The following is an 11,496-nucleotide window of genomic DNA, read 5'->3' as shown; positions in this document are numbered from 1 at the left end:
CATTAACTGTGCTATATACAGTAGACGGGAAAGCAGGTATGTTGACCAGTCTTATAACCTTGTTGTTATTCCAGAATGTCCCAGCAGGGGGCAGCAGAACCATCCACGTCTCCTTCACTCCCCTGACCCTGTCAGAACTGACCTCTAATGCTGCCTGTGTATCCTTCGCTTTGGGCTTCATGAGCCTTGACTCCAAGGTAATATGGTTCCTTCCAAATTTGATGTGCCATGATTCTGTCACTATGTTATGTTTGGTACATTTGTGTCTTTCCAGGTGTCGTCCTGTATCCCAGGTAAGGTTCAAAGGGCTCAGGGTCAGGATCTGGAACCTCTCAGATTGGACCTCCAGGCCTCCGTCAGACCTGCCTTGTAAGAAACAACTATTGACCATTATGCTTAATTGGGTGGTTTCCAAGACTAAAACGTACAGTGCCTTGCAAAAGTATTCATCCCCCTTGGCCTTTTTACTGTTTTGTTGCATTACAACCTGTAATTTACATGGTTTTGGGGGGGATTTCATATAATGGACATACACAAAAAAGTCAAAATTGGTGAAGTGAAATGAAAAAAATGACTTGTTCCAAAAAATTCAAAATTCATTATAAACGGAAATTGGTTGGTGCATATGTATTCACCCTCTTTTCATAATTTGTTAAATAAAGTCCACCTGTGTGCAATCTAAGTGTCACATGATCTCAATATATATACACCTGTTCTGAAAGGCCCCAGAGTCTGCAACAACACTAAGCAAGGGGCACCACCAAGCAAGCGGCACCATGAAGAACACTCTCTTCAAACAGGTCAGGGATAAAGTTGTGGAGAAGTACAGACCAGGGTTGGGTCATAAATAAATCCCCTAAACTTTGAAAATCCTACGGAGCACCATTAAATCCGTTATTACAAAATGGAAAGAATATGCCACCACAACAAACCTGCCAAGAGAGAGCCAAACTCATGGACCAGGCAAGGAGGGCATTAATCAGAGAGGCAACAAAGAGACCAAATATAACCCCCAAATATAACCCTGAAGGAGCTGCAAAGCTCCACGGCGGAGATTGGAGTATCTGTCCATAGCACCACTTTAAGCCGTACACTCCACAGAGCTGGGCTTTACGGAAGAGTGGCCAGAAAAAGCCAATGCTTTAAGAAAAAATAAGAAAACATGTTTGGTGTTCACCCAAAGGCATGTGGGAGACTCCCCATACACATAAAAGAAGGTACTCTGGTCAGATGAGACTAAAATTGAGTTTTTTGGCCATCAAGGAAAACGCTATGTCTGGAACAAACCCAACACCTCTCATCCTCCCGAGAACCCCATCCCCACAGTGAAGCATGGTGGTGGCAGTATCATGCTGTTGGGATGTTTTTTATCGGCAGGGACTGAGAAACTGGTTGGAATTGAAGGAATGATGGATGGATCTAAATACAGGGAAATTCTTGAGGAAACCTGTTTTAGTCTTTGAGACTGGGATGGAGGTTCACCTTCCAGCAGGACAATGGCCCTAAGCATACTGCTAAAGTAACACTAAAGTGGTTTAAGGGGAAACATTTAAATGTCTTGGAATGGCCTAGTCAAAGCCCAGACCTCAATCCAATTGAAAAGCTGTGGTATGGCTTAAATATTGCTGTACACCAGCAGAGCCCATCCAACTTGAAGGAGCTGGAGCAGTTTCGCCATTAAATGTGCCAAGCTTATAGAGACATACCCCAAAAGACTTGCAGCTGTAATTGCTTCAAAAGGTGGCTCTACAAAGTATTGACTTTGGGAGGTGAATAGTTATGTTTTTTGTTTGTTTCACAATAAAAAAATATTTTGCATCTTCAAAGTGTTGTGTAAATCAAATGATACAAAGCCCTAAAAAATGTATTTTAATTCCAGATTGTAAGGCAACAAAATAGGTAAAATGCCAAGGGGGGTGAATACTTACGCAAGCCACTGTTCTTTCAATGGAGATTCTCCATTGAGCCTCCTTTTAGTCCAGGACTTGGCTTAATCGGCGTCCGCGAAAACTATCCTAATGTGTAGCAGAACAGATAGGGTCTGTAAACCTAGCTGTTCTGTAAACCTAGCTGTTCTGTAAACCAACTGTTCTGTAAACCAGCTGTTCTGTAAACCAACTGAATGTATGAAATTGCAGAGCAGGTGGTCTGTCTGTGTTCATCTCTTCAGCCTGTCAGTGACTTCTTGTCTGTGTTCATCTCTTCAGCCTGTCAGTGACTTCCTGTCTGTGTTCATCTCTTCAGCCTGTCAGTGACTTCCTGTCTGTGTTCATCTCTTCCGCCTGTCAGTGACTTCCTGTCTATGTTCATCTCTTTAGCCTGTCAGTAACTTGCTGTGTTTCTCTCCTGACTCCCTCATAGCCTGTCAGTAACTTGCTGTGTATCTCTCCTGACTCCCTCATAGCCTGTCAGTAACTTGCTGTGTTCCTCTGACTCCCTCATAGCCTGTCAGTAACTTGCTGTGTTTCTCTCCTGACTCCCTCATAGCCTGTCAGTAACTTGCTGTGTTCCTCTGACTCCCTCATAGCCTGTCAGTAACTTGCTGTGTTCCTCTGACTCCCTCATAGCCTGTCAGTAACTTGCTGTGTGTTTCTCTCCTGACTCCCTCATAGCCTGTCAGTAACTTGCTGTGTTCCTCTGACTCCCTCATAGCCTGTCAGTAACTTGCTGTGTTCCTCTGACTCCCTCATAGCCTGTCTGTAACTTGCTGTGTTTCTCTCCTGACTCCCTCATAGCCTGTCAGTAACTTGCTGTGTTCCTCTGACTCCCTCATAGCCTGTTAGTGACTTGCTGTGTTTCTCTCCTGACTCCCTCATAGCCTGTCAGTAACTTGCTGTGTTCCTCTGACTCCCTCATAGCCTGTCTGTAACTTGCTGTGTTTCTCTCCTGACTCCCTCATAGCCTGTCAGTAACTTGCTGTGTTCCTCTGACTCCCTCATAGCCTGTTAGTGACTTGCTGTGTTTCTCTCCTGACTCCCTCATAGCCTGTCAGTAACTTGCTGTGTGTTCCTCTGACTCCCTCATAGCCTGTCAGTGACTTGCTGTGTTTCTCTCCTGACTCCCTCATAGCCTGTCAGTAACTTGCTGTGTGTTCCTCTGACTCCCTCATAGCCTGTCAGTGACTTGCTGTGTGTTCCTCTGACCTCCTCATAGCCTGTCAGTGACTTGCTGTGTGTTCCTCTGACCTCCTCATAGCCTGTCAGTGACTTGCTGTGTTCCTCTTTAGCCTGTCAGTGCAGATGGAGGAGGAAGAGGAGTGTCTGGAGTTCTGTGCTGTGGCTAGTGATTTAATACAGGGCGAGCCACACAATGAGGTGGGTCTGAGACACCTGCCAAACCACCTACATATTTAAATATGTCCTCCAGGGGGTTTTGAACTTTTTCTGTTGGAAAGTGATATCCCAAGTATAAAATACAGTAAAGGACACACACTAAAGGGCACGAAAAAGGTTTTGAGTAAAATAGTGGTTTTTTTTGTACTTTACTGTGTTTATACTTGACGTTGCTTTTCAACAGTAAAATATATATTTTTTAACCACTGGACATTGTTCTCTCTGCCATGTTGCATTTCTTCCATTTACAGGCACATATTTAGTCACTTCTCTGCCATGTTGTGTTTCTTCCATTTACAGGCACATATTTAGTCACTTCTCTGCCATGTTGTGTTTCTTCCATTTACAGGCACATATTTAGTCACTTCTCTGCCATGTTGTGTTTTCTCAGATGGTCCAGAGGAAGTGTTCTGTCACACGGACGTTCCAGTTGAAGAACAGTACAGAGATGCCTCTGAGTTTCAGGCTGAGCACCCAGCCTCCCTTTTCTGTACTGCAGCCTAGAGGGTGTGCCGTGACAGCCGGCTGCTCCTCCCCCAGCCACAGCCTCCCACCTGGGGAGAACCAGCTTCTGCTGCTGCAGCCACGACACAACAAGCAGGTCGGTTAGTACATAGGTACCTGACAATACACCAGAACACATCAGTAGGTACCTGACAATACACCACAACACATCAGTAGGTACCTGACAATACACCAGAACACATCAGTAGGTACCTGACAATACACCACAACACATCAGTAGGTACCTGACAATACACCAGAACACATCAGTAGGTACCTGACAATACACCAAACACATCAGTAGGTACCTGACAATACACCAGAACACATCAGTAGGTACCTGACAATACACCACAACACATCAGTAGGTACCTGACAATACACCAGAACACATCAGTAGGTACCTGACAATACACCAGAACACATCAGTAGGTACCTGACAATACACCACAACACATCAGTAGGTACCTGACAATACACCAGAACACATCAGTAGGTACCTGACAATACACCACAACACATCAGTAGGTACCTGACAATACACCAGAACACATCAGTAGGTACCTGACAATACACCACAACACATCAGTAGGTACCTGACAATACACCAGAACACATCAGTAGGTACCTGACAATACACCACAACACATCAGTAGGTACCTGACAATACACCAGAACACATCAGTAGGTACCTGACAATACACCACAACACATCAGTAGGTACCTGACAATACACCAGAACACATCAGTAGGTACCTGACAATACACCACAACACATCAGTAGGTACCTGACAATACACCAGAACACATCAGTAGGTACCTGACAATACACCAGAACACATCAGTAGGTACCTGACAATACACCAGAACACATCAGTGGTACCTGACAATACACCAGAACACATCAGTAGGTACCTGACAATACACCACAACACATCAGTAGGTACCTGACAATACACCAGAACACATCAGTAGGTACCTGACAATACACCACAACACATCAGTAGGTACCTGACAATACACCAGAACACATCAGTAGGTACCTGACAATACACCAGAACACATCAGTAGGTACCTGACAATACACCAGAACACATCAGTAGGTACCTGACAATACACCAGAACACATCAGTAGATAGATACCTAACAATACACCAGAACACATCAGTAGGTACCTGACAATACACCACAACACATCAGTAGATACCTGACAATACACCAGAACACATCAGTAGATAGTTACCTAACAATAGGTGTTGTGCAGAATAACAGTTCCATTTCTGACATATCAAGGTGCTGTGCAGAGTATATCAGCGTAAACTATATCAGCGTAAACTATATCAGCGTAAACTATATCAGCGTAAACTATATCAATATAAACTATATCAGTATAAACTATATCAATATAAACTGTATCAGTATAAACTATATCAGTATAAACTATATCAATATAAACTATATCAGTGTAAACTATATCAGTATAAACTATATCAGTGTAAACTATATCAGTATAAACTATATCAGTGTAAACTATATCAGTGTAAACTATATCAATATAAACTATATCAGTATAAACTATATCAGTATAAACTATATCAATATAAACTATATCAGTGTAAACTATATCAGTGTAAACTATATCAATATAAACTATATCAGTGTAAACTATATCAGTGTAAACTATATCAGTGTAAACTATATCAGTGTAAACTGTATCATCATAAACTCAGTGGACATATTGCATGTACATATAGGGATTCTACAATGGGACTTCCAATATCCTTTCCTCCTGTGGTTGGCAGGTGAAGGTGGCGTTCCACAGCTCTCTATCCATGCTGGCCTATCTGAGGCAGTCTGCAGAGGAAGTCCCGCCCAACGTGTCTCTGGTTACCAATGAGAGTGGAGAGAGGAAGCTGAGGTTCCGGCAGACCCTGTCAGTGCATTACAACAACAACAGTCTGCAGGTAACAGATCCTTCATAGTGATAGTAAGGGATATTTACAGTGGTCATCCATACATGCTTTGGTTCAGAGTACATGGTGTGCTAACTGTCTGTACTCCTGCCCTGTTCTGTCCTGTCTTTAAACCTCTCCTGTCAGCAGACCGTGCCACTCTGTGCCCACCTGTCCCTGCCCACTGTAAGTCTGTCCTGTGACAGTCTGGACTTTGGTACCTGCTACGTGGGTGAAACGCTGGTCAAGGAGGTCCATCTTTCCAACCGAGGAGGCTCCTCTAGCTACTGGAGAGTAATAATAGGTAACCATGGTCCTGTAGTTACTAGAGCACTCATAGGTAACCATGGTCCTGTAGTTACTAGAGCACTCATAGGTAACCATGGTCTTCTAGCTACTGGAGAACACTCATAGGTAACCATGGTCTTCTAGCTACTGGAGAGCACTCATAGGTAACCATGGTCCTGTAGTTACTAGAGCTCTCATAGGTAACCATGGTCCTGTAGTTACTAGAGCACTCATAGGTAACCATGGTCCTGTAGTTACTAGAGCTCTCATAGGTAACCATGGTCCTGTAGTTACTAGAGCACTCATAGGTAACCATGGTCCTGTAGTTACTAGAGCACTCATAGGTAACCATGGTCCTGTAGTTACTAGAGCACTCATAGGTAACCATGGTCCTGTAGTTACTAGAGCACTCATAGGTAACCATGGTCCTGTAGTTACTAGAGCACTCACAGGTAACCATAGTCTTCTAGCTACTGGAGAGCACTCATAGGTAACCATGGTCCTGTAGTTACTAGAGCACTCATAGATAACCATGGTCCTATAGTTACTAGAGCACTCATAGGTAACCATGGTCCTGTAGTTACTAGAGCACTCATAGGTAACCATGGTCCTGTAGTTACTAGAGCACTCATAGGTAACCATGGTCCTGTAGTTACTAGAGCACTCATAGGTAACCACGGTCCTGTAGTTACTAGAGCACTCATAGGTAACCATGGTCCTGTAGTTACTAGAGCTCTCATAGGTAACCATGGTCCTGTAGTTACTAGAGCACTCATAGGTAACCATGGTCCTGTAGTTACTAGAGCACTCATAGGTAACCATGGTCCTGTAGTTACTAGAGCACTCATAGGTAACCATGGTCCTGTAGTTACTAGAGCACTCATAGGTAACCATGGTCCTGTAGTTACTAGAGCACTCACAGGTAACCATAGTCTTCTAGCTACTGGACAGCACTCATATGTAACCATGGTCCTGTAGTTACTAGAGCACTCATAGGTAACCATGGTCTTCTAGCTACTGGAGAGCACTCATAGGTAACCATGGTCCTGTAGTTACTAGAGCACTCATAGGTAACCATGGTCCTGTAGTTACTAGAGCACTCATAGGTAACCATGGTCCTGTAGTTACTAGAGCACTCATAGGTAACCACGGTCCTGTAGTTACTAGAGCACTCATAGGTAACCATGGTCCTGTAGTTACTAGAGCACTCATAGGTAACCATGGTCCTGTAGTTAGTAGAGCTCTCATAGGTAACCATGGTCCTGTAGTTAGTAGAGCTCTCATAGGTAACCATGGTCCTGTAGTTAGTAGAGCTCTCATACGTAACCATGGTCTTCTAGCTACTGGAGAGCTTTTATAGGTAACCATGGCCTGTAGTTACTAGAGCTTTTATAGGTGACCATGGTTCTGTAGTTACTAGAGCTCTCATAGGTGACCATGGTCCTGTAGTTACTAGAGCTCTCATAGGTAACCATGGTCTTGTAGTTAGTAGTGCAGAGTGAGGGTGGCATTGCAGCATGGTAGTGCAGAGGGAGGATGGTAGTGTAGAGGGAGGATGGTAGTGCAGAGGGAGGATGGTAGTGCAGAGGGAGGATGGTAGTGCAGAGGGAGGATGGTAGTGTAGAGGGAGGATGGTAGTGTAGAGGGAGGATGGTAGTGTAGAGGGAGGATGGTAGTGTAGAGGGAGGATGGTAGTGTAGAGGGAGGATGGTAGTGTAGAGGGAGGATGGTAGTGTAGAGGGAGGATGGTAGTGTAGAGGGAGGATGGTAGTGCAGAGGGAGGATGGTAGTGCAGAGGGAGGATGGTAGTGCGGAGGGAGGATGGTAGTGTAGAGGGAGGATGGTAGTGTAGAGGGAGGATGGTAGTGTAGAGGGAGGATGGTAGTGTAGAGGGAGGATGGTAGTGTAGAGGGAGGATGGTAGTGTAGAGGGAGGATGGTAGTGTAGAGGGAGGATGGTAGTGCAGAGGGAGGATGGTAGTGCAGAGGGAGGATGGTAGTGCGGAGGGAGGATGGTAGTGCAGAGGGAGGATGGTAGTGTAGAGGGAGGATGGTAGTGTAGAGGGAGGATGGTAGTGTAGAGGGAGGATGGTAGTGCAGAGGGAGGATGGTAGTGCAGAGGGAGGATGGTAGTGCAGAGGGAGGATGGTAGTGTAGAGGGAGGATGGTAGTGCAGAGGGAGGATGGTAGTGCAGAGGGAGGATGGTAGTGTAGAGGAGGATGGTAGTGCAGAGGGAGGATGGTAGTGTAGAGGGAGGATGGTAGTGCAGAGGAGGATGGTAGTGCAGAGGGAGGATGGTAGTGTAGAGGGAGGATGGTAGTGCAGAGGGAGGATGGTAGTGCAGAGGGAGGATGGTAGTGTAGAGGGAGGATGGTAGTGTAGAGGGAGGATGGTAGTGTAGAGGGAGGATGGTAGTGCAGAGGGAGGATGGTAGTGCAGAGGGAGGATGGTAGTGTAGAGGGAGGATGGTAGTGTAGAGGGAGGATGGTAGTGTAGAGGGAGGATGGTAGTGTAGAGGGAGGATGGTAGTGTAGAGGGAGGATGGTAGTGTAGAGGGAGGATGGTAGTGTAGAGGGAGGATGGTAGTGTAGAGGGAGGATGGTAGTGTAGAGGGAGGATGGTAGTGTAGAGGGAGGATGGTAGTGCAGAGGGAGGATGGTAGTGCAGAGGGAGGATGGTAGTGCAGAGGGAGGATGGTAGTGTAGAGGGAGGATGGTAGTGTAGAGGGAGGATGGTAGTGCAGAGGGAGGATGGTAGTGCAGAGGGAGGATGGTAGTGCAGAGGGAGGATGGTAGTGTAGAGGGAGGATGGTAGTGCAGAGGGAGGATGGTAGTGTAGAGGGAGGATGGTAGTGTAGAGGGAGGATGGTAGTGCAGAGGGAGGATGGTAGTGTAGAGGGAGGATGGTAGTGCAGAGGGAGGATGTTAGTGCAGAGGGAGGATGGTAGTGCAGAGGGAGGATGGTAGTGCAGAGGGAGGATGGTAGTGCAGCATGGTAGTGCAGAGGGAGGATGGTAGTGTAGAGGGAGGATGGTAGTGTAGAGGGAGGATGGTAGTGTAGAGGGAGGATGGTAGTGTAGAGGGAGGATGGTAGTGTAGAGGGAGGATGGTAGTGTAGAGGGAGGATGGTAGTGCAGAGGGAGGATGGTAGTGTAGAGGGAGGATGGTAGTGTAGAGGGAGGATGGTAGTGCAGAGGGAGGATGGTAGTGTAGAGGGAGGATGGTAGTGCAGAGGGAGGATGTTAGTGCAGAGGGAGGATGGTAGTGCAGAGGGAGGATGGTAGTGCAGAGGGAGGATGGTAGTGCAGAGGGAGGATGGTAGTGCAGCATGGTAGTGCAGAGGGAGGATGGTAGTGTAGAGGGAGGATGGTAGTGTAGAGGGAGGATGGTAGTGTAGAGGGAGGATGGTAGTGCAGAGGGAGGATGGTAGTGTAGAGGGAGGATGGTAGTGTAGAGGGAGGATGGTAGTGCAGAGGGAGGATGGTAGTGTAGAGGGAGGATGGTAGTGTAGAGGGAGGATGGTAGTGTAGAGGGAGGATGGTAGTGCAGCATGGTAGTGTAGAGGGAGGATGGTAGTGTAGAGGGAGGATGGTAGTGCAGAGGGAGGATGGTAGTGCAGAGGGAGGATGGTAGTGCAGCATGGTAGTGTAGAGGGAGGATGGTAGTGTAGAGGGAGGATGGTAGTGCAGAGGGAGGATGGTAGTGCAGAGGGAGGATGGTAGTGTAGAGGGAGGATGGTAGTGTAGAGGGAGGATGGTAGTGCAGAGGGAGGATGGTAGTGTAGAGGGAGGATGGTAGTGTAGAGGGAGGATGGTAGTGCAGAGGGAGGATGGTAGTGTAGAGGGAGGATGGTAGTGTAGAGGGAGGATGGTAGTGTAGAGGGAGGATGGTAGTGTAGAGGGAGGATGGTAGTGCAGAGGGAGGATGGTAGTGCAGAGGGAGGATGGTAGTGTAGAGGGAGGATGGTAGTGCAGCATGGTAGTGTAGAGGGAGGATGGTAGTGTAGAGGGAGGATGGTAGTGCAGAGGGAGGATGGTAGTGCAGAGGGAGGATGGTAGTGTAGAGGGAGGATGGTAGTGCAGAGGGAGGATGGTAGTGCAGAGGGAGGATGGTAGTGCAGCATGGTAGTGTAGAGGGAGGATGGTAGTGTAGAGGGAGGATGGTAGTGTAGAGGGAGGATGGTAGTGCAGAGGGAGGATGGTAGTGCAGCATGGTAGTGTAGAGGGAGGATGGTAGTGTAGAGGGAGGATGGTAGTGTAGAGGGAGGATGGTAGTGTAGAGGGAGGATGGTAGTGCAGAGGGAGGATGGTAGTGCAGAGGGAGGATGGTAGTGCAGAGGGAGGATGGTAGTGCAGCATGGTAGTGTAGAGGGAGGATGGTAGTGTAGAGGGAGGATGGTAGTGCAGAGGGAGGATGGTAGTGCAGAGGGAGGATGGTAGTGTAGAGGGAGGATGGTAGTGTAGAGGGAGGATGGTAGTGTAGAGGGAGGATGGTAGTGCAGAGGGAGGATGGTAGTGCAGAGGGAGGCCAGTTGCAGGTGGATTGCGTATTCCGCAAGGTCTTTGGGAAGAAAGGTTTACATTTTTTGCACTTAAACGTCCAAAGCTACCGAAGATTGATGAGATACGCCTGTTGGTTCAAATCAGAGCTGTTTTACAGAGACATGATTGGCTTATCTGATTGGATATTGCTTATAACATCAGATAGGATTTAAGAAATGATCTGGCGATTGTTTGCTGGATATATAGGGTTAGGGTTAGGGTTAGGGTTAGGGTTAGGGTTATATATACCAAGGAAATGATTTTGTTAGGGGATTTCAATACTGATATCTGCAGAAAGGATAGGCCAACCCACAATGTATTTATGCATTTCTGAAACCTGTGAAGCATGGGAGTGGGCAGATTTCCTCGTTCCTTCTCACCAGCTGTGATTTTGGGCAGCTCCATGGTAAGAAATGTAACTATTCCTGGTGCAAAAGCAATTTCAAAACCTTTTGGAAACAGAACGCGTTTTATACACAATTCAAAAAACATGCGATTGGTTTCAAACAAACCAGAAGGGGTGTAAAATGCGCCTGTGATTGGTGATGGTATGTTAACTCTCTGTCTGCAGACTCTGGTGAGGAGGAGGAAGGGTCAGAGTTCAGAGTGACTCCTGACTGTGGGGTCCTGAAGCCGTTGGAGTATCCTGTCTCCTCTTGCACACAGCCCCTACAGATCAGCTTCACAGCCAGGTAACTACCCCCTAACTAAAACACAGCCAGGTAACTACCCCCTAACTAACACACAGCCCCTACAGATCAGCTTCACAGCCAGGTAACTACCCCCTAACTAAAACACAGCCAGGTAACTACCCCCTAACTAACACACAGCCCCTACAGATCAGCTTCACAGCCAGGTAACTACCCCCTAACTAAAACAC

At 46.7% G+C, this 11,496-nt stretch overlaps 1 protein-coding gene across 4 annotated transcripts in view; it reads left to right on the top strand.

The window, feature by feature from the left end:
- dlec1 (DLEC1 cilia and flagella associated protein) overlaps window positions 1-11,496 on the top strand; it is a 128,003-nt gene that overhangs the window by 94,164 nt on the left and 22,343 nt on the right. For 3 of the 4 annotated variants that reach the window (XM_046293086.1, XM_046293083.1, XM_046293084.1), the window contains exons 31-37: window positions 75-197; window positions 275-369; window positions 3,227-3,314; window positions 3,724-3,933; window positions 5,639-5,800; window positions 5,936-6,092; window positions 11,188-11,308. In XM_046293086.1, coding sequence (XP_046149042.1) covers window positions 75-197; window positions 275-369; window positions 3,227-3,314; window positions 3,724-3,933; window positions 5,639-5,800; window positions 5,936-6,092; window positions 11,188-11,308 — 956 coding nt within the window. The remainder of the gene's footprint in view (window positions 1-74; window positions 198-274; window positions 370-3,226; window positions 3,315-3,723; window positions 3,934-5,638; window positions 5,801-5,935; window positions 6,093-11,187; window positions 11,309-11,496) is intronic. The other variant, XM_046293085.1, reaches the window with a different exon arrangement.

Source organism: Oncorhynchus gorbuscha, linkage group LG12 (genome assembly GCF_021184085.1).
Source record: "Oncorhynchus gorbuscha isolate QuinsamMale2020 ecotype Even-year linkage group LG12, OgorEven_v1.0, whole genome shotgun sequence".
Classification (NCBI taxonomy): Eukaryota; Metazoa; Chordata; class Actinopteri; order Salmoniformes; family Salmonidae; genus Oncorhynchus; species Oncorhynchus gorbuscha.
The sequence above is the reverse complement of the archived record's forward strand: the minus strand, read 5'-3'. Positions and strand labels throughout refer to the sequence as shown.